The 22873-nt window shown below is 40.4% G+C and overlaps 2 protein-coding genes across 6 annotated transcripts; one reads left to right on the top strand and one right to left on the bottom strand.

Annotated features, from left to right (window-relative positions):
• The first annotated feature begins 793 nt into the window (after window positions 1-793).
• LOC127601110 (tubulin polymerization-promoting protein) lies at window positions 794-16848 on the top strand. Of its 4 annotated transcripts, none has more exons than XM_052066126.1 (5): window positions 794-945; window positions 8418-8498; window positions 8987-9322; window positions 14865-15018; window positions 15086-16848. In XM_052066126.1, exons 2-5 carry the CDS (start codon window positions 8485-8487, stop codon window positions 15293-15295), a joined length of 714 nt encoding a protein of 237 aa, XP_051922086.1. In that variant the 5' UTR covers window positions 794-945; window positions 8418-8484; the 3' UTR covers window positions 15296-16848. The 4 variants fall into 4 exon arrangements, with proteins under 4 accessions (XP_051922086.1, XP_051922088.1, XP_051922085.1 ...); XM_052066128.1 differs by lacking the exon at window positions 794-945 and adding an exon at window positions 1027-1051; XM_052066125.1 differs by lacking the exon at window positions 794-945 and adding an exon at window positions 7074-7637.
• Window positions 16702-21611, bottom strand: cep72 (centrosomal protein 72). 2 transcript variants are annotated; one of them, XM_052066115.1, is made up of 12 exons: window positions 21228-21611; window positions 20908-21035; window positions 20636-20828; window positions 20506-20566; window positions 19725-19879; window positions 18865-18977; window positions 18676-18769; window positions 18432-18589; window positions 17686-17812; window positions 17514-17605; window positions 17002-17067; window positions 16702-16893 (listed from the first exon to the last, which is right to left on the bottom strand). In XM_052066115.1, the coding sequence occupies exons 1-11, from the start codon at window positions 21301-21303 to the stop codon at window positions 17026-17028; spliced, it is 1239 nt and encodes a 412-aa protein (XP_051922075.1). In that variant the 5' UTR covers window positions 21304-21611; the 3' UTR covers window positions 16702-16893; window positions 17002-17025. The 2 variants fall into 2 exon arrangements, with proteins under 2 accessions (XP_051922075.1, XP_051922076.1); XM_052066116.1 differs by lacking the exon at window positions 18432-18589 and having other exon boundaries at window positions 18716-18769.
• Between the last annotated feature and the right edge of the window lie 1262 nt (window positions 21612-22873).

Genomic DNA, 22873 nt, shown 5'->3' with positions numbered 1-22873 from the left:
TGCCTGCACTGTGCATAATAAATATGAAACATAATTGCTGTGGGGAGAAATGCTTAAAATTGAGTTCATTATTTAACCAGAAAATTCAAGTTGAATGTTTCTTCTCATCTTCAACATTGCCCCTTGTGGACTTGCAAGCAAAACTGCTAACCTTGGCAGGTAACTGCAAGTAATTGGGGGGCCTCCGTGTGAGAACTTCTCCCTGGGCTTGTACATTTTCCATGGGTGTGAATGGCTGATTGTCAGAATTATAAAGTAAAGTTGATATCTACTTGATGCATGGCTGACGGGGGTTCTACAACGGCACATGCACTTAGGTGATAAGTCTTTTTTGTGAGGGCTTTGTTATGACGGTGCTACAGCAAGGGCTACAAAGTTACATAATGTCCATTCAAGTTCAGCCATTAGGCTCACAGGTTGTGAAACAGCCTTAAAGGAGAATCCGGTTCTGAGGGCAGCCTGTATGCTACATCTTCCCCAAGAATCTCGAAAGAGCTAATTGTCTCTCCACGTCCAGCGGGATTATACCCCCCCCCCCATAAAAAATAAAAAATAAAAACAGACCAACACATCTCACTAAAGCACATTGGATTTAAAGGATGACAAATATGCACATTGGATTTAAAGGATGACAAATATTTGTGAATCAAGTAGCCAATCATTGTGCCTCTACGGGCAAACAAGATGCTTTGGTTGAGTGCTTGTTTGTCGACCCTATACGCACAGCACCGCGGCCGAGCGAGAGGAGAGGAACTCGTCGCGGCGCTAAGGCAGCCAATCAGTGGACTTCTCTCTCTCCAGCATCCCCGAGGGGGAGAGGGGGGGGGGCGAGCCATCATCGCTCGACTCGAGCGCGGGCAGCCGACAGGAGAGGAGAGACGGACGGAGGCGATTCTTTTAACGATGATTTTTAACTGACAACGAGGTGGGGGATTACGTCACCAGGTGATTGATTTTATTTAATCTTTTTTTTAATTGCTCAGGCGTGCTGAAATAATATTAGAAGCAGTCATCAACTGTTTGCTTATATCAACGCATCCGATTCTAGAAGGTGCGCTTTTTTTTGCATTCCTTTGCGTCAACGCTTCCTCATATGTGATATTGTTTTTTAAAGGTCCGCATGCAGCTAACTGGAGCTGATGAGTGCAATTATTTGGACGTTGTACGAGCACTATTGAGGCACGTCTATGTGAATGTGGCATTTGCGGCTTTATGTAACACTTGTCTCGGGCAACAGCTGCAGCCGCAGCCATGTCTGTGTAACGTCAACAAATCGAGTGTCTTCGCCTGTGTTTATCTTCCAAACGCAGCCGTGCGAGCGCTTTGATTGGTCGACGAGACTGACTGACATCGCAGCAGGCCTATAGCTGCAGTAATTCATGTCAGGCTAATGTGTAGGCCTGTTACATAATTATGCATGCAAGACAGGATGCATTGCTCCATTAATCAGGTTCCTGACACTCCATGCATGTGTAACCCGGATTATGGCATGAGGCAATGGGGAGTGGACATAACCAAAATCTATATTGACTAAAAGAGTAGCGTCGTTAAAAATTGAGAAAGATGATCACCAATTATTTTGCTTGAGGGAAAGGTCAACTAAGAGGTTGAGACTAAATTGGATTTATTTACTGTTTTTTTTCACTGTGTTTGTCGTGATAATAATTTTGTTGTCCTGTGTTTATGTTTGATATAAAAGTTAATTGTTTTTACAACTGTTGTCTTGTTTCTTTGCCCATGCCACCCCCTCAATGGTGACATCATTGGCTCCAGTCAATCGAACCTCGTGTCCCCTTACTGGTCCAAGTAGAAACCCATTGTCTGCCCCAGAGTGTTTTATTACCTCCAGCAATTATAAAACAGACGTAGCCCTTGTTACACATGCATGCATGCATATGCATGCATGGATTATTAACTATGATAACAATATATTCATTGAGCAGCACGGTGGGTTAGCTAGCACATCTGCATCACAGTAAAGCGGTTCCATGTTTGACTCTTGGCCTTCCTGTGTGTAGTTTGCAGGTTCTCACACTGCTTCTCTCCAGATTCCTCCCACGTTCCAAAAACAGTCAAAAGAAGACTCGTATATATGTCAAACTTAAGCCCATCACGTCATTTTAAAAGTGGCTTGCCACATTTTATTTGACGTTTGCTCAAACCTAGCCATAGAAATGCTCATGATCAAATGTAGGGGCAATCACATAATATGCCGAATAGAACAAAGGTAAGAGACAAGAAAGGCTCTTTAGATGCAGGAAAAGTAATGGTGTTTTTTTAATAACACCATTCCAACTGTTCAAACTATGACTGTTGCATATGACTGCATCCTTTTCAGAAGAAAAAGACAAAAGATTGATGTTGCACTTTTTGAATTTTTATTTTTTGACATTTGGGACAAGTATAGGCAATTTAAATGCTGGAGCAACACTTCAGCACCAGATGTATAACAAAAATGCTTTTAAAAATATGGATAATTACGTGCATATGTGCAAAAAATGGGCTATTTAATTTTTTATAATACATTTTTCTTGCATATATAAAAGATTCATTATCCTAACCCAACAACAAAGAGTGTGAAGCAAACAACAAACTAAAGCAAAAGGGCTCTCATATACTATTCAATGACAGCACAAAACTGCTGAACAAGAAAGCAACGTTGCGTGCAAGAACAAATTTTGTATATATATTTTTTTCTCACAAAAATCAACTCTCTGTAATATCTTTGTCCTGCGTATCATTCCAGATACACCAAAAAGTATGAGGCCTACTCACGTTGCACTATGGGGCAGTATAAGACCTGCTGAAAGCACAACTAGGAATTGTCTGCCATCTAGTGGTAATCGGTGACAATACAACTCAAAACGTTGATCCCCGCACATTCGCAGTTAGGAACTCGCAGATTAGCATATTACCGTTTTTTTTTCATATTTTGGATTTTTCCCATCCCCCCCGCCACCTCCAATTTGCCCATTTTTTGGGGCAAAATATATATCCCATGTTTAATGCATTTTTATGTGGTTTGTTTAAATATTCATTCATTCATTCATTCATCTTCCGTACCGCTTGATCCTCACTAGGGTCGCGGGGGGTGCTGGAGCCCATCCCAGCCGTCTCCGGGCAGTAGGCGGGGGACACCCTGAATCGGTTGCCAGCCAATCGCAGGGCACACATAGACGAACAACCATCCACGCTCACACTCACACCTAGGGACAATTTGGAGTGTTCAATCAGCCTGCCATGCATATTTTTGGAATGTGGGAGGAAACCGGAGCACCCGGAGAAAACCCACGCAGGCCCGGGGAGAACATGCAAACTCCACACAGGGAGGCCGGAGCTGGAATCGAACCCGGTACCTCTGCACTGTGAAGCCGACGTGCTAACCACTGGACTACCGGGGCGCCCTTGTTTAAATATGAATATTAATAATTCATACATACAGTACATTTTAAAAAGTTTGTGGGCCACTGGCCCATCTTCTGTTGTAATAAATGAAGAACACGTGTTCTCATCAATCAGAGTTACAAGGAACCTCAAAAGTAAAGCCCCTCTGACATTGAACGCAAACAATGTTTCTAGTGAAAGTACATTTCTGAAGTTGCATCGTAAACCTGACACTTGAGGCCTCTAGGTATTTAAAGTACTGACTCCACAAAAGAGCCCCCTCTTTGTGATGCGACCGCAGAAGGGTATCAGTTATGGCAGATTATAAATAGATCCAGAAATACAATTTATCATGATGTTGCAATGCAGCCATTGTATAGTTGTACTAGCTGCTCAGGACAACATTGCTAATTCATCAATAATTATAATATGGTAGTCAAAGAAGAATAATGTACACTCCAAAGTCAGCTGATGCCTCTCCCTATCCATTTATTCTTCACTCATCATACAAATATTCCAATGTGAATACAATTTTGCAGATTTGGAATGACAGGACGGAAACACATTTTACCGAAATGATTAAAAATGTTGAGTCATTTTATTTTTGTGGGCGGAAAAAAAAGTACAAAATGAGTTCTTGCGCTTAGTGTTGGGTTTTTGTTCAGCAGCTCTGTGCCATCCTTGAATAGTATTTTTTATGCAGTGGAGCCCTTTGCACTGGTTGTTGCTTAAAACCCTTCGTGTCATGTTGGGATAATGGCTCATTTAAACATGCATTGAGAAAAGTATGATCAAAATTGAAATATAGTAAACACGCATTTTGCACATACGCGCTTATTTAGTCCATATTTACAATTGCATTTTTGTCATGCATCTAGTTAGGAAGTGTGTGTGGTCCCATCTGGCTCCCCCAGTAGCATTGATGATAAACTCTGGTCCTCTTCAGAATTTAAATTGGCCATCCCTGCTATAGCCAAAGAATTACTACTTGGCCTTTCCCGTTGACATCTATGGCGTCACGCTTTCTTCACACAGTCTGTATTGAGCTCAATGCTGCTGCCAACAATAACCGCTGCGGCTGGCTCGAAGCATCTTGTTACTCTACAGCTCGGTGCACGCCAATATGTGTGATTCAGAGCAGTCGCACGGAGGCGACTGCTCTGAAAGGGAGTGTATGGTAGTGGTGACCACGGGTCTGTTTTACACAGTGATGATATCATTCTGATGTTTCTTTTAAGAGGGCGGGAGGGGGACAGTGACGAAAACCAAATACAGTCAGTATCTCCCCGAGCTGATTCCAGTGTCATGAGGTAGTACAATCTTGAAGCTTTGCTCATGTCATCTAAAAAAATTAATGCATTTTGTCTCTCTCCAAACTTTTTTCTTTTTACTAAAGATCTAGCAATCTATTGCTTAATAAACTCCTTAGCATAGCATTGACATTGAACTCGGGAGGCCTTTTGATTTAGGGTTGAACGAGTTTGTTTTTTATTTTGTAGGGTTTTTTTGCCCCCCTCTCAAAATTACAATTACTTCAACAACCAAGCAATACATTAATGTGTACTTGACGAAACAATATCATTTAATTTACATAAACGTTTTGGTGTGATACACTTAATGAGGACGTCTACAAGCTTCCGCTAAAATAAAGGCAAATGAATTTTGGATTAATATGAAAGACATTTTATTGATCTACTTCAGTATTTGAGTTGTGAATTTGCAAAACACTTTGATTTGCTGTCTTTTAAGGATTCACTAAAAAAACAACAATCTCTCTTTCTATCTATCTATCTATCTATATATAGATATATGTATAAAATAGTGCTCTACTACATTCAAAGTCAATTAATTGTTCAGCCGTATTTTGGTTGGAGACCAATTGTCAAATTCAAACAGGACACCATGAAACTTGTGACTCCGCCAAATTTGGGGGGAAATTTTGCTTCCAGTCGCAAGGATTTTCTTAGTTATTCAAATCTCACGTGAGCTCAGGTCAGTGAGTATGAAAGGATTAACTTTATGGCATTTTCTCATTCGGCAGTTTTTGTGATGCATGGTCGAAAAGAAGAAACCTGCTTCCTTATTGGAATTTCCACACAGTTATCCAAAAAAGTAACTCGAGCATCACCACACGTACAGTCACCTGTTATCAAAGCTACGCTTCACACTTCCAAAGTTAAGAGTGTTGACCCTGAAACTGAGAATTTCAATCTTGTTTACATTTGAAAAAATAAAAATAAAACATTGACATCAATCAGCATCCTGGAATCGTGTGGTGAATGCGAGCGGGGTTTAACTGCAAAGGCGATGATCCCTACTTCATGACGGATCGGTCCCAATCAAAAGCCTCTGCCAAGCAAGGATTGGGATATAGCACAGATGGGAGTTCGCTGTGATACGCTGACATGATGTCGTGTAACATTAACACTCTCTTCCCTCCACGCCCCCATCACCGTCAACAATGTCATCATTTTGTGTGTTACACCATCTGCCAAACAACCGCATTTTTTGGCAGCTCGCACCTTGCGCAGGCTGATCTCCTATCCTGAGCATGAATAGAATGTTTCCAACCGTGATGGCGTACTGTAGCTCCAAATAGATGCAGTTAAAAATTTGGTCAACTTATGGTTGAAGCACTCATGCGTGGAGCATGTTGCCACAAGGCGAATGGATGCAAGCATGCTGTTATACGCTCACAGAGAGCTCCGCCTAGCTTAGAAGGGTTGGAAAAAGAACAAAATGATGCTTGTGTCCATATTAAAGCTACAACACTTATACAGTTACCTTAACATCTGAGCTGTCATTGTAATATTTTTATTACTTCTCTGCATTGGTCAGCACATGGTGCGAGGAGGTGTGTTGTCTTCTTGACTTGGACACTCGATACTACTGACTATAAATCGGAGGAGAAGGGAGGATTCTGCCTATTGATTCAGCGATCTCATATTTGGGGAAGATAAAGCCTATAAGGGGATTCATGTTTGGAGTATTTGTTGCTAGCATAAATCACAAGTGAAACAATTTATCGTAAAGAAATATCAACTATTAGTCTTGAGTTTCATTGATATAAAACGTTCCAAGCGGGTAAATTCTTTCAATGTAGCACATTTGTAGGGTTAAAACAAGGTATTATGATTATTAACTTGCCATACACATTTAATCAACGAATCATTGATAATTTAGGCAACTGACATATTAATCTTTTGATACATTACTGTGACTGAGAATCGTGATTAAGATTTGAAAGGCGTAATTTTGATCATGTAAAGATAATCCAAATTTGAAATACATAAAAATAAAACATATCTTCATAGAAATAAAAAAATTAAGCCTATTTAGTCTGAAAAGCATGTACAAAATAGTTGCGTTTAAAACATGGAACTAAAACTGGAGCTAAATTGTATCATTTGCTTGTCTTTTACTACAAACCGACATAAAGAAGAATTGACTTTCATTTGACGAAGTTCAAGATTCCTTTAATGGGAGTCCCCTTTAAAAAAGTTATCTGGGAAAAGCAACAATGCTGTTTGTGTTTATGAAAAGGCTAAAATTCTACACGTTCTTTGGGGAATCGAGGCTCAAAATATATCAGCGTGGAAAATGATCTGTCGATGTCAAGTAACCAAAACACACTTGTAAAATCACATACCAATGTACTGTTAGTTCAACAAAAGCACTCATTCAAAAGGTGGAAAATGGAACGACGAGAGATGAACATAATATACATGTCAGAGGGGTAAAATAAAGAATAGGATTTTGTCTAGAATCAACTCTGGTGTTGGCCCGAGTCCTCGATGACAAAGTGCCTTGCGTCAATAGTGAGAGTCTACGATGTCGCCATGTGTGTGTGAATAAATGTGCGAGGGTCGTGCAGAGAGGGCCCTCGAATTAGACAAAGGGCTCCCAGTGTTTGCATCCCTGAAAGACACATCATTCAGCCGTTTATATTTTCTTTTAATGCTGTGTCACTCTTCGCTTTGGTACCCATTAAGGTCGATGCAAGGTTGAGTGTTGAGAGTCCATAGGCTGCTGATGGAGACAATAGGCAGAACTTCACATGTTGTCTTGTTGGAGGCGGGGGGTTAAGTTAGAGCTTCATGAGTCACGTGAACAAAAGCGGTTCTGACTTCTCGCAAGCGCCTGAACATTTCGTACAGTATCGATTTAAAGTGGTAGTTACTCTTGGTGTCTTCTTCGCCAGAGCTACACACACTCTTTAAGGATGCCTCGTTAATTATGGGAAACGCTCAAAGGTGAGCATAGAGGACCAATGGATTGAGTTTGGGACGGATGGCATTTTACTGTATTGCATTTTTAGGTACAGTATATCATTTTTCTGCTTTTTATGTTACAGATTTTAGATGCAATGTTTTTTTTTTCAAGTGGGAGGTGAGATCGAGGTGAATGTGCTGCTACTCTCAGTGTGTAGAGACATTTTGTGAATATTTGTAGTCAGTCTGTCATGTTCAATTTTCCTCAGTTTGTTCGTCACTATTTTTCTACACCCTATTGCGTGAAAGCTAAGATGTTTTAACACGGCAACTAGGTGCATATTTGTATGGTATCTAAGGACTGATACAATATGTTATGGTGTACTGTGCTCTATTCTCCCTATTCAAACAAGTACCTTATATGGTCAAGGATCTTATCAGCTACCTAAAATTACTTTAGAAATCACCACATCATGATTTAAAGAAATATCCCAACCCAGTATGACCATTTTGGTCACAATGTAGGTGGGTGATATTTTTTGGTTTGGACCATCCCATTAATTTATGAGTCGTGCTGTGTCTTCAGTCTTTGCAATAAGATCTGTCGAGCAACCTTTGAAAGGATAGCGCTAAAAACATGTCTACATGATAGATGTATGCATGAATTTGGCTCGATACTCTGTTCATGGCATGAGGGCAATGATGTTTACTACTGGAAACGCATGAGAGAAAAGACCTACTGTTACTGTCTTTCTATCTATTACATTTATGTGTGGGCACTTCATCTCACACTATCCACCTCCATTTTCATCTTTTTCACAGCACAAAGAGAAAACACAAGTCAGCTCATCCAAGCACTGCACAGAGGGAATCTAATTCCTGCACAAGCATGGCAGACCAGAAGTAAGTTTGAGAAGCTACATGTTCATTAGCGGTCACGTCAGTCTATGCTTCTAATCCAATAGGACATTCATCCCTGAAAAATACCATAAGACCACAACAAATACACGAGTCCAATCACAGTGCACTTTAATTTGGTTGAATCAAATCCTGCTTGCATCACTTCACTGACAGGGATCACTAGCACATTGGCCAAAATCTTTTTTTTGTTTGTTTGTCTTCAGAAGAGTTTGTCTGTTCGTCTTCTAGAACAGGTTTAAACTACTTGGATCCGTCCGGGCTGATTTTTCTGGGGCTACTTGCACAAACAAACAAAATCATGTGTTGTAATGTGTAGTACCTGCCTTCCAGCATGTTGTATACCTCCTGGATTGTGTATGAGAAAACAAACCAAAAAAAAACCTTCAGTCACTGCATTTGTATGATCTTATTGTCAGTTTACTTGTCATACCCCACACTGATGGTCAGACGAACATTTTTCTTCTTCTCAGAGACAGACTAGATGACTTTAAGGTCCAGACAGCCAAGAATACCACCTTCAGCTCGGCCCAACTGAGGGCACATAGTGAACACTCAAGAGACCGTAGCTCCAAAAGGCTCTCTACTGACTCAAATGGGACCAGCGAAGGAGGTGTGGGCTCATCCACACCTGTGGAGTTGACAGCTTTAGAGGAATCGTTTCGGCGATTCGCCATTCATGGGGACACGCGCGCTACCGGCAAGGACATGCATGGGAAGAATTGGTCCAAGCTCTGCAAGGACTGCGGCGTGATCGACGGCAAGGCTGTCACCCTCACCGACGTCGACATTGTCTTCTCCAAAGTCAAGTAAGAAAGCAGACTTTTTCTACCATAAACATAACTAAGGCTGTTCAATGCCACGTTTTTCCAGACCGATACCAGTATGGGGTTTCTTTCTTTGAGTACTCACCGAATACCGAATATTCGGTATACCGATACATCTGGTACTTGTGATACATACATTTTTATTTAACACAATGACAAAAATTCTGAACACCTTTGTTTCTGATGCAGATTTTGATTCGCCAATGTGTGAAACCGCCACACAATTGTGCCTACTGCTGCCGAGGAGGATTTACTCTATGTCAGATTTGTTTTCCTTAAATATCGGTGGCAAGTATCGGCAGCCTTCCTTAAGTACCCAGTACATTAAAATAAGGCTGTTATCCACCCAATACTGATACCTGGCATCAGTCTGGGCCATCCCGAAACATAAGAGATGCTTCTAAGTCACATCAGAAGCAGTCGATCCAGACGTGACTCAGGGACTGATGTATTTGGATGAATGCGGTTCACCACAGATGTGCCATGACAGGACTGCTTCGATATTGCTAGCAGAAGCAGCGATGACTTAAGACTTAGTCACTGAACTCTCACGCATGCCCCAAAGTCCAATGAAGTGGCAATAACATTGCCTGGGTTATAATTACAGGAACATTGAAGGGGGGATGAAAAACACATTTCGATGTGATAAAACATGCAACAGCCTAATAGAGCAAACTGGTCCACGGTTTGACGTCTAACTGTAAACTGAAAGAAATGAGATACGTTTGGTTGGGTTTTGAACATGTCACTAAGCCAAGCTGCTATAAGAAACCAGAACAAAAGATCTGGATGAATGGCTCCTCCTGAACCTCCCCGGGCCAGATTGGCTCATCCTTTGATGCTTGATTCAAGTGCACTAGACTCTAATAATAAACTGTGACCTAAATTGCACTAAAGAGGGAAATGTTTTATTTACTGACCGAGCAAAGTGTGCTAGATAGTTGGACGTATCACAACTTGTTCCTGCAAATATGTACCGTCAAATCAAACGACAATAACCAAGATAAACGATGTGAGTAAGGAAACAGGAGAGGGTGTTTGGAAGTAACTCTTCATCCTGTGTTGCGGCAGGAGTGGAAAAGGCCACGGAATAGGAATGGTCACGTTGATTTAGTGGATTTTGTGCTTACACGGCCAGACTTGTGTTAATTGTGACGGTTGCCATGGCAATCTGGACTATAGTCAGCAGTTTGCAGAATTTTGGATTTGTGGCATGAGCAAGAGGCAATAAACGGATCCTTTGCAATTAGGTTGTATAATATTGATGCTCAGCACTGCAAAAAAAAACAAAAGTTGTGGTTTAAACACTCTGTCGCTCTTACGTACCGAGCGATACTCTTGCAAGCGTTAAACTGCAATAGGACAATCCCTACATACAGTGGAACTACGGTCGACCGTTATTGGATCCAGGATGCTGCTCGGCTTCCAATATATTAAAATTCAGACTAAAATGTCTACATCAAATTGTTCACTTCAACATACAATTTCTAAAATCAAAATTTCCCACTGGGCATAACAGAAATTACTTTTCTGTTTCCATGTACATTACATTCTATTGTTGACTTGGCTATGTTGCGCTGAGAAGCAGACGAGTTGCAATAATTTTCACTTATGCTTCTTAGGCCGTCGTCAGAATCTTCTACTATGCTTGCTTATATTAGTAAAGTAATACTCACTTTACAGGAGATTTTCCAGGTATCTGTGCTTTTTAATGCATTTATTTTTTTAACCCCTACATTTAAAAACAACATCTGTACTTTCTGCTCCTAACTTTGTCAAGTTAGGCTCATTAATTGTATTAACTTTCATGGATAGCAACACAATATCAAATATAAACTGTAAATAGAGCGACGGAGTGAGTTCTTGGTTGATGACGAGCTTACTTATTCAAGAAAAGTGTTGGCTAAGAAAATGACGTGCTGAAAGCATTGTTTTGTACCAGATTCAATAATTCTCCATCTAATCTGAAAAAGCACTTCCAATGAGGTGTAGCTTGTTATCATGAGCTAATTGTTCAGTTCACATTAGCAAAGCCATGGAAACTGGGTCTTTCGACACCACAGAAAAGGAATGGGGCAGGAAAAATATCCAAGGTTGGCAATTCAGTGAATGCCACATTATCATGATAACAGAACAGACGTGTGTCCAAAAGCTTTGAGGTCAGTACAGTAGCATCTGTGTCAAGTGATGTAGGGCCCAGATGGGGGGTTGCTGGCGTTCATGAACTGACTAGCTCCAGGCATGACTGAGCAGTTTAAGGCATCCATGCATTTCTCTTTATTCAGTGTCAAGGCCCGTTGCATGCACAAGTACATTCAGATTAATGAGCACTGGCTAAACACGGTATGGCTGAGTGATTTCCTAAGGTTTAGAGTGTTGAGATCCCAGAGGCCTCAACATAAACTGTGACGGCTGTAGAAATCCGGCGTAGACAAATTAATTACTGGCATGGTGGCTTTATTTTCCATGCCGTGGTTCCCTATTAGTGAACATTATTGGAAGCTGTGGATTAAACACAGTCTTCCGTCTTTGGTTCGTGGTCCAGCAAGCAGATGGTTCAAGTATGTAAATTATAACAGTTCAGCGGCAGTTTTCCAAGGTGAAATAATGTTCCATTCCCTGTGCAAACTTTATCCTTCTTCTGTCACCTCCTTAAGCGCTGATTTGTATTATTATTTATTTACAAATATTAACGATTTGGATATCTGAGGTTTTACAGTATGCACTCAGTCTGATGGGGACACATACGGTATTTGTCTTCCCCAGACAGAAACGGCAGTGGAAGTTCAGCTTCCCGTCTGACATTAGACAGCATGGGAATGATTCCGAGCATGGAGCGCAAAAATATTCAATATGCCTAAACAGAGCAGGTCAATGGGGGGAGAAGAAATAATGATAAACCTTAACACCCCTGTTTACCGTGCCTTGTTGCTATGACGGCAGGTTGCCTCGGGAGACGGCAGAGCTTCATGTGCTGTTGTTTGGTTGATCTATCTCCACAGCGATGAATGTTTGTGTTTGTTACTATGTGGAAGTCAAAGGGGGACGTGGCCAACAAGGCAAGTGAAGTACTCTCAGATGGAGCATGAGTGAGAAAGATCTGACTTATTGCCAGCTGTCACAAGTTGACCTTATAAATGTCAATGCATTTGGTTCCACATGAAGCAGTCCATCACAAGTTAAAGCTTCGTTCGTCACAAATGGCACACGCATGCTGATGTCGTGCCAAATTTCCAAAGAAAGAAACAAAGTCAGGAATATAAAACTAATCATTACAGCATATCATAGGAATCTTAATGTATCATGCATATAAAGGATTCCCACAAAAGACTGAGGTCAGCACAGGGATGAAATTGGAGCTATCTGGTAATATGATTTGACAATCAAGTTCATAAGCGCCTCACATTATCCCACCATAATGTGTTTGTCCTTCAGACTGCATGCGCGATATTGTTACTATGCATTTATCACTTAATAATAAAATAAGACAGTGAACCCCCTCCTAATCGCGGTGCTCTTTTCATGAAGCCGCTCACTTTGTGAAACTTATCCTCAGCTATTCACTGGGAGAAAAAAACTAACCTATTGGCAGAATGTTGGTATATTTTGGGACTCTTTATGTAACACACACAGATGCCACTAGATGGCACCAAAGCCCTGGCTAATATGAAAGTAGTGCTTCGTTTCAAGGACCCACATGGATTAGGGGTGTGGAAAATAATCGATATTAATCGATACATCGATGCACACGACCGCGATCCGAGTGCATCGGCTCATTCACTGGGTACGATGCGATTGACGGGTGAAATCGCGATTCATCACGATGCATTGATGGGTATCGGTGAAATCGCGATTCATCACGATGCATTGATGGGTATTAGGGGTGTGGAACATAATCGGTAAAATCCGATTCTAGCAACCGTTTTGACGGGTGAAATCGCGATTCATCACGATGCATTTGGTGGGTATCGGTAAAATCCGATTCTAGCAACCGTTTTATTCATGTTAAACGTCACCTATTTGCTCTTTCCTAGGCGCAATGAATGCACCGCACCATCATTGTTTTGCGTTTTGTGTTGAATACGGACGGTACACAACTAGCGAAACATGGAAGTTAGCGCAAGCAGCAGCGAGGAATCTATTATATTTAATGCACCCGCAACATTCAAATCCTATGTTTGTAAATACTTCGGCTTCGAAAGGAAAGACGGAAAGCTTGATAAAACCTCCGTAATTTGCAAGGAATGTCGCACTAAGAACCCATACAACGGCAGCACCACAAATATGCAGACCCACTTAAACCGATGGCACCAGATCACCGACAAGTTTCCCTCCCGCTCCCCCGCTTCCACGCCCAGTTCCTCGTCGGACACCGGAGAAACTCTTGGTAAACCAGGTCAGGATCAGAAAAAAATTGCCTCTTATTTTGGGAGTCCCCTTGCAACTCACTGTGACCGCGCAATGGCTATAACTAAGATCACTGCTTATTTCATATGCAAAGACCTCCAGCCTTAGCGTGGTGGACAACGAGGGTTTCAGACAGCTCGTGCACGTTTTGGAACCCAGGTATAAAATACCAGACAGGTCTGTGTTCACTTACAAACATATTCCCGATGTGTACAACAAAGTGAGAAGTGAGATTACTGTGTCGCTGAACAGTGCGCAAAGAGTTGCACTTACAGTGGATGGGTGGGCATCTTGCGCTAGAGATTCATATACATATATATATCTTATTATATTTCATATAAGACACTCAGTGAGAATAGTCTGTTTGTGTTTACACTATAGCAACAGCTGTGAGTCTCAGGTGCCAAATTGTTTACATTTTCTTTGCACAAAACCCAATTGTGAAAGGGCTTAAATAAGTTGTTTTACAAGTTCTACTCTTTATAAGGAATAAAGTGGTATCCTTTTTGTAATACCATACTGAATTCCATCTTTTTAAAAGCTTTTTTCTTTCCTTATTTGCATCATGTTTAATTGCACAATATCGCAACAAATTGCATTGTATCGTATCGGATCGCATTGATTTGAACTTAATGTGTATCGAATCGTATCGCATCGTGACGACGGTGAATCGTATCGCCAGAAAATTCCATGTATTGTTTAAGTATCGCATCGCTGGCAGTGGATCGTGATGTGTATCGAATCGTCTTCAGTGCTGAGATTCACATCCCTAACATGGATGTGATACATCAACTCTCTGTATGTATTAAGTTTTATCCTTGGTTGTCATCAGAAATTAAAGAGCATATTCAACGCATATGTATGTTGTTGTCCTGCTGAAAGACTACTAAAAAGTTCACGCGAACAAACATTGCATATCTGATAGTTATGAGATATGCAATGTATGTTTATATTACAGGTTACAGATACACTACACCTCTGGTGTATTTTTTCAAAGTCAAATAATCTGCTAGACATTTATTTTAAGGGTAAAACTGTCACCTGAGTTTCAAATGACACTTATGTCTTTTTGTTTTAGAGTTGGCTGAGCTTCCCTGTACCAAATCATCTGTTTCAGGAAGAAATCCTGTCGCACCATCACATATGACGAGTTCAAGATTGCTCTAGGAGAGCTCGCCAGGAAGAAGTACAAAGAGAAGACTGGCGAGGAGGCCGAGGCTGAAGTATTTAAGCTGATTGAGGGGAAGACGCCCGTGATCTCCGGGGTCACGGTAAGAGTTCTTGTAAAAACCAAATCCTCAACTGACTTTTTTTAATATCCAGCAAACTCCCTTGCAGAGAGCCGTTGCTTCCCCAACCGTTAACCGACTGACAGACACCACCAAGTTCACCGGGTCGCACAAGGAGCGTTTTGACAACACGGGACGCGGGAAGGGTAAAGCGGGACGAGTAGACCTGGTCGACACTTCGGGATACGTCTCAGGATACAAGCATCAAGGGTCCTATGAAAAGAAGGTCACCAAACCCCCCATAGCCAAACCCATGTGAGCGGTGCAGAGAAAACATGGGTCGACAGCATGGATCACTTTCTTTCAAAAGAGTACTTAAAACAAACAAACAAATCAAAACAGGTTGTCATATATTTTCCCACCCAGTCATGTTGTGTGTGCATGTGGTTGCGGAGAGAGTTCCTCTCTTTGTGAGAGTTTGAGAACTGGAAAATTGTTTACATCTATTTTTACAAAGTCTTCACCAGCTGGTACATTCCTATCTAATAGTGAGTTCCTGCCAAGAGGAGAACGCCAATGATGATGACGATGATGATAACGAAATTTTGTTGTTTTGATCGGGCCTTAGAATATCAAGCACAACGAACAATGGAAGCCAACAGAAACAACAACAAAAAAGGTACAAGGGTTTTTAATGTAATAACATTGCACTTTTTTGCAGGAAAAAAAAACTTTCTACATCCACTTGAAGATTTTAATTGGCACAGTGTTCCAGATAATTGGCACACCTTTGTACATGTGTATTAAATATTCTGACTTGTGTCTACTATCCCCAATTGCCAAGTGTGGATAAACTCTGCTGTTCATATTCTTTGTTTTATAAGGTCTGACATTTTATGAATATGCCTTTAGCTCAGCACCTCCCAAATATAGTTCATTGGATGCCCCTATTTTCTCTCCCATCACACCATTAAAACAATTTTGCATCTAATTTTAAACAGGTAAATCCTGCCAATTGAGCGGGCGGGAGTACAGTCGTGCAAGATTGTATTTTTAACATTTGACATTGGATATTATTCCCCCCGTTCATGCACAGAACCTCCGATATATTTGTGTTTCAATTGTGTATAATCTAACTGTAGCCACTTGTTTGATTTCTGACACTGGCTTAATATTCCTTCCTGTGTTTCTGTACCTTGTGCATGTTATTATGTATATTACATTTGATTGGGAAGCACAGAAATGATAGAAGGATTATGTTGTATTTGATCTACTGTGCCTGCTGTAAGGACAGACTACTGGACAGTTGTTTTCTTGCTTAGAAATCGTAAGTAATGAAAAGTGATGATGAAACGGTGTTATTGCTTGAAATCTATAGAATATGTACATGTACAAAGTTGGCTGCCACCAAATGCTGTTATATTTGTTATCCGGAGAACCTTTAACGTGTGGTACTGTCATCCGAGGCACAAATTTAACTGAAGTCAAGCAGGGAATGCCAGTTATATCCTTAAATACTGTCTGATGTAAAAGGGAAAAAAAATCCAAACAGTATACTTTTGTAAAAGATTTTTTTAACAAAAAGTTTGTTGTCACACTTGCCTGCAGTCGCAGCCACAAAACTATATCAACTATCAGTGTGATTATTTTGTCTGCTGGAGTAAGCTCCCTGTGCTTAATGCCAAATACTGTGCACCTTTAATGTGGAGGAAAGATATGTGTGTATTCTTTTTTCCCCCCGTAACATTTTAATGTGCTATTGTGTCTCCGGTGCATGCAGTGGATCTATGTACTTGTTCTTTAGACCTCTTAATTGTGTGTTCATGATTTGTAGTGCATTATTGAAAATAAAAAAAGAAGGCCCACCAACCACCTCTGCTGTGAAAGTGAAAGTGTCATGTTACGGCTTGTTTGGGCCTATGAAAAAAAAAAAAAACAGAGTTGTTCTATTCGGCTCAGTGTGAGCGCATGCGTGCCTGATACCTCAAGTCAGAGGTAATGTGTATTTAAAAAAAAAACACTCACAGCACAGCCGCAATCTTGATGCATTCATTGTGCTGCAGTGTTGTTGAGACTCCCATCGGCTCTGACCTACAAAAGTGAAAAACAACTAAGGTTAAGAAGAGACACAACCTTGATGCTGATCCAGTTGTCCCAAACATTTCCCTCCCAAATCATTTGTTAAAATGACAGCGGTCTGAAACACTTATACACAAACATCCTTTAATAAATTATCTTTCTCAGTTAACTTCAAATAAACACTGCCTTCGACATTTTTTCCAAATAACGAATAGCTCAACGATTCTAGCATCTCAAAACAAACATATCGGAGAAGAAAATAAAGCAAAACTCCAAATTTAATTCGCACTCAAACAGCACCTGCAATTGCTGCTTCATACCTGCCGGAATCTCCTTAATCAAATTCCTGCACATTTCCAGTCAGACCCGTAGTGAGTGACCGAACAAGTCACACAAACAAAATGAGTATGTATGAAGTCATGTCATTTTATTACCAAAGCTAAAATGGAGGAGGATACCTGAGGAGGTTCATTGGCGCTCTGAGCCTGCTTCACTCTTCTCCTCAGCTCTTCCAACTCCTCCTTCACCTCCTCCACCCTTCTCTGAGCCTCTGTTCATGCAAATATAACATATGTCAGTTTATCGCCATAACATTTCCTGAAAAAAATATGAAGTGGAGTCGCCACTCACCAATATTGTGAGAAATGGGCGGGTGCTCTGTCATATACTGGCGATACATGCGTTCTGATGTGAGCAACTCTTTACGGAGGGCGACGTTCTCCTCCAAGGCAACCCTCAGCTGCACGTTGAGCTCTCCCTGGGTTAGATGGGACAAATACTCGCTCAAGTTGTCCTATCATATGATATTTTTTCTGATTTTATTTCTGCCTTTTCCCGTCACTTTGAATAACTGCTTTCATTGTCATACTGCATACCGATATTGTAATTTATATGCTACTATATTAGAAAATAATTTGACATTTTATTCTACTGGTGATCTTGGGGGCATAATACTGTTCATGATGATGTAAGGATAAAATGGGACAAGTGTAACAAGTGAATAAGTGCTATAAAGTCTGTGCAGCACATGACTTGCTTTCTTGTACTGTAGCTACTGTCCGTTTAATTTGAATGTCCCCATGAATTACTTTGAATAAAGTAATTTATATGACAAACTATTAGTAAGAGATGTAATCAAATGTGGTATCAGAGGTTTTCTAGAAATTATCTGTGAAGTGAACGGTGCAAACTGGATTCAGGGGTTGAGTCCTCAGAGGCCCTTGACTAAGTGGCATGTTGTGTTTGCAAAGTGCGTGCTAAATCATCTTGCAATTTAAATCTGCCCATGCGTTATGTTATTTGCATAAATTCCCATGAAACGTTTTCAACAATGTAAATTCTCAACATTTTGCCAACTCATCTGTGTGTATTATCACCAGATCAGCGGTGAATTTGTTCACATCAGCTTTGTGTTGTCGTTCTTGCGTAGCTGCAAAAAGACACAACGCTCCCACTTCCTCCTTTAAGGTCTTTATCTCAGCATCCTGATTATAGATACGGTTTTCCATCACAGAGAGAATCTGGACAATCTGAGCTGGATTCAGAAAAGGGAAAGAATGTGAAGATTTTTTTTAAATCTCAAATTCCTGCAATTAGATAAAATCCCCAAAGCGAACACACTCAGGAAGTTGGTGTTAAGTTGCAGGGTTCTCTCTCCCACCCAATGTTTGTCCAAGAGGTCGAGCAGTTCTCCCAAGGGCTTCCTGTAACTTTCCTGGAAGGAGTAGTCAGATTAGCTGATGGCACATGAATGTGGCACCAAGCAGTCACAGAAAAGCTTCACAGACGCTAATCTCGCTGATATTGTACCTGCTGCTTGTTTTCTGCTTGTGTCGGTGTGCCCGCAACTTCAGTCACCCATGAAGGATACAAAACGGGGTTTGAGCCAGAATGGTGAGAACTGGGATATTGGTGTTCTTGAGCTTCAAAAGGTTACAACACAACACAACATAACACATTTACTACCAATACTTGTTCAACGATTACTTCCAGGATTTGGGTCAAAATGTACTGAATTTCAGTTACTTATAAAATGGGGGGATTTGAATGCACTTGATAGATGATAGGGCTAACTATTATCTATTTATTTACAAATGGAATTGTAAACAATGATTCATTTATCTCCAGTATGAACCATCGGTTCTGTGCCTTGCTGAATAGTGATCTCACTCAGGAAGTAGACTACGATCTCTCCAACAACCAGCTGCCTTTTTTTTTTTAGTCTCCAGTTACGAATTTGGAAGTCTAATGTCAATACTGGACTGACCTAACGCCCCAAACAAACAAATGCATGCTATACTACAATCACTCATGTCACGCTGGACCTTTGAAAACGGTTTTATAGCAGCCCTCTGTTGCCACCTAGTGCTAGAATTGCATAATTAAATTCAACAGAATTAATAGAAGAACATTTTGTTTCATAGATTCTATTCAACTTTGAAATAAAATATAAAACACATGACTCTTAAAATGATCGGATTGTGAATCCTCAATGATATTGGCATGAAGGACTCAACAATACGCAGCAACAAAAACAGGAAAAGGTGGGGGCTGGCCTTTCTAAATAAATCTTTAATCACCTGGAACTAAAGAGATGTGTGAAACTGTATCATTTCTCTCAGAAAGACGTCAAATATAAATGGGAAAAAACGAGAAGAATTCTATCTCACCCTGCTGTTGATGAGAAGACTGTAATTCTGCATTTGAGTAGCTGACGTTTCTGTGATTGGTGCCATTGTGGTTCAACTCAACACCATCAGTGTCATTCAACAGAGAGAGCTTCCTGCTGAGGCGCTCCAATAAGGCTTGTCGGTTATTACGATTTCTGAAAAACATAAGCAAATAAGATGATTAATGAAAGCGGTAACTGGAGTGCTGTCAGGAATTTAGGTGCCCCATGAAAAAAATCGCACTTTTGGCCCTAACACTTTAAATCCCATGCATGGCGTGCATTTATTTTATTTTATTTTTGCAACACAACGCATGTCAGGTGTACATGGTGTGTACCTGTTTGGCACGAGGCTTTTAATGCTGTAAATAGAAAACACAATTTTTTAAGTTTGCTATCATGGGTCCTCATAATCTTCAGCAATGTTTTTCATCTTATTGACCTCCGAAACGGTAAAGAAAGATTTTGCCTTGGCTGTTCAGTATAACAGGCCAAAAGCAGCAATAATTCGACAATAATAAAAGAACAGAAAGTACGACAGCTGTGTTAATATTACAACGGCTTGAAAGCACAGATCCTTCTACTCAACCGGCAGGCAAACGAGCTCTTGTGTCTAATATAAACCGAGGCAGGTCTTATTTTCTGGATCTGGATTTGACACATCTGTCAGATAGGAAGATTTGCATTTATGTTGCAAATGTAGATATGGGTGGACTGGCTGACCCTGAAGGGCCACCACAAACACCAGAAATTGCCTTTTTACTTTAGAGATTGCATTGTACCTTTGCTGTGTATACTGCCTTTTGGCCGACTTGCGCTCAGCATCTTTGACCAGACATCCGTCTGAAAGCAAAGAAGTCCATAGAAATACTCAAAACGTATCTGGTATTAGCAGTCCGGCTAATTCCTTACCTAACTTGCGCAGGCTGGCCATAGCATGCACGACGTAAAGTCGGTAATTCGGGTCAGTCTTGCCCAGAGGATTGAGTCTCAGATCAAGTTCTCTCAAAACCGGCAACTCAAAGAGGACCTTTACCTCTTCCAGGGAAGGTATGCAATTATAGTAGAGATTTAGGAACTGTAAATGTTTCAAATGTTGCAGACCCTGAGGTATAGCAAGGAACATTAAACATAGCAATTCAACGGCATTAATAACCCCCCGTATCTGAAACACTCAAGCCTACCTCAACAGAGACTATTGAATTATGCGAAAGATTCAGAGATTTCAGACGTTCAAAGTTGGCCAGTCCATTTCCCAGGTATCCGATTTTCTGATTGTATGTACCAGGGAGACTCAGTGAACGAACATCCCCTGTTTAGAAAATAGAGAAGGATTTTTTTTCTCCAGAGTAACTCAATTTAATCGTTTACAGCCTTCTGACAGATTAACAGCAATTTTGTTCGAAAAGCCATATTTAACAAGGCAACATTTTTCATAGACTGACTTTGAAATCTTCATTACATATTAATGTTTATTATTATGTTAAATATCAAGAAATATTACCAAGGCGTTGATGACTTAATCCCAATTTGTTCATTATCCATTCTTCAGTTAAGGCCACCAAAGTCAACGGCGCCATTTTTATCCGAAAACTTGCTGCTTCCAAGTTAACTGAAAAGGCTACTCTTCCATTCAATTCAAGTTAAAATGGAGTATTATTTTCGAAATTACTACATTACAGCGAAATATAAAAGTCTCAGCATATGAGACTACTCGAGGAAGTGGTCAACGTCAAATTGTAAATGTTGTTCAACGAACGTGTGTCCACAACTCTAGTAAAAACTGACAATATATTAATACTTAAATGTTACTTGAGCAGCCGAAAGTTAGCAGCCAAAACATTATTTCCTTTCAACTCGCGGTTACGCAAAATACGCAGCCATGTGAATTTACTAGAAATATGAACGCATCAATTCTGCGCCTGCGCACTGTTGACGTCTGGGTGTGTCACGTGCCAAAACAAACGTGCCACTGTTTCGCTCAATTCGCCTTGTTTGATCACATTTTGCTTGAACCACAGGATTATCGAAAATATTATCCGATTTTTATGCTATGTTCTAGATTTCGTTTTTTCCAAACACATGACCTTTTTGTTAAAATCACAAATTATTTTTTCTTCTAATTAATTAACTTTCCTCAGCTCTTTTCTCTGGACTACATATCTTAAATTGTTTATTTAAGATATGTAGTCCATTTGAACAAATTATGTATCAAGTATAGCCTATGTAATTGTTAATGCCTATGACATAAATGAGAGTGGATGCAAAGTTTTCACTCTCTTTGCTGTTGCTTCTGTAGAGACACAGAGCTCCCTCAGTTGGCTTCTTCCTGTTTGGACTCTGCAGGACTGATGCTCTTTTGCCTGCCTCAAGCACACGCCTCGCCTCGCTCCGGAAAGTTGCAGAGAGGTTCTGGCTCCATCACTGCTTGCGTTCCACTTTCTTTGACTCAGTGAAGACCTCAACACAGCATTTATTCTCATTAGTGGCACCTCCCTGCTGCTGTGACAGACTCTCAGCAAATACACATACTGTTCTGCACAGGCCTGATGTCCTTGTCCTGTTCCCTCATGGTGTGTCTGTTTGCATCATAGACACATAGAAACACCATAGACATTGTATATTAAATCATGCTCTCAGAGACTTTCTGGTGTGGTTGTAGTTCAATAGTTTTAAAGGGGAATAAAAGGTGGATTAATATACTCAACAATACAAGTAGACCCTCTGAGGTCAAACATAAGTCTGTCTCAGATTCTGTCATCCTCGTGTTTTATTTTTCCCATTGGAAATAACTGAAATTGGCAATACAGTGCTCAGCGGTGGACACGTTTCCCCTGCAGTTGTTGTGAATGGCATTTCGTTGAAAGTTTAATCTGCTCAATTTGAATAATCGTCAGGATTAAACTTGATCTATTATTCATCTTGTTACATTTATCTCCATAGATCATTTTTATCTGTTTGTCATTCCCTTTATACCCTGTGTGTATTTATGTTTGTTATACATTGACTCACTTGGTCATTTGAGTGATTTCTTATACCTGATATGTGTTTAGAATTAAAGTAGTGTTCAACTTGAATTTGCAGTATTTTAGCTATGGTATGATAGCAAGTAAACATATACAAGGCTCAAAATAAGCTGCTCTACACAAT

Source organism: Hippocampus zosterae, chromosome 5 (genome assembly GCF_025434085.1).
Source record: "Hippocampus zosterae strain Florida chromosome 5, ASM2543408v3, whole genome shotgun sequence".
Lineage (NCBI taxonomy): Eukaryota > Metazoa > Chordata > Actinopteri > Syngnathiformes > Syngnathidae > Hippocampus > Hippocampus zosterae.
Note: the sequence above shows the minus strand (reverse complement) of the source record. Positions and strands in the feature narration are given on the sequence as shown.

Bases quoted from the DNA above. Each gene is read 5' to 3' on its own strand.
- LOC127601110 (XM_052066125.1), top strand. The intron at 9,323-14,864 runs GTAAGAAAGCAG...CATCTGTTTCAG, and splicing joins ATTGTCTTCTCCAAAGTCAA to GAAGAAATCCTGTCGCACCA. The intron at 15,019-15,085 runs GTAAGAGTTCTT...ACTCCCTTGCAG, and splicing joins CCGTGATCTCCGGGGTCACG to AGAGCCGTTGCTTCCCCAAC.
- cep72 (XM_052066115.1), bottom strand. From the start codon at position 21,303: ATGGCGCCGTTGACTTTGGTGGCCTTAACTGAAGAATGGATAATGAAC. The intron at 20,567-20,635 runs GTAAGGAATTAG...CTTTGCTTTCAG, and splicing joins GGCCAGCCTGCGCAAGTTAG to ACGGATGTCTGGTCAAAGAT. The intron at 18,978-19,724 runs GTGAGATAGAAT...AACCTTTTGAAG, and splicing joins GTCTTCTCATCAACAGCAGG to CTCAAGAACACCAATATCCC.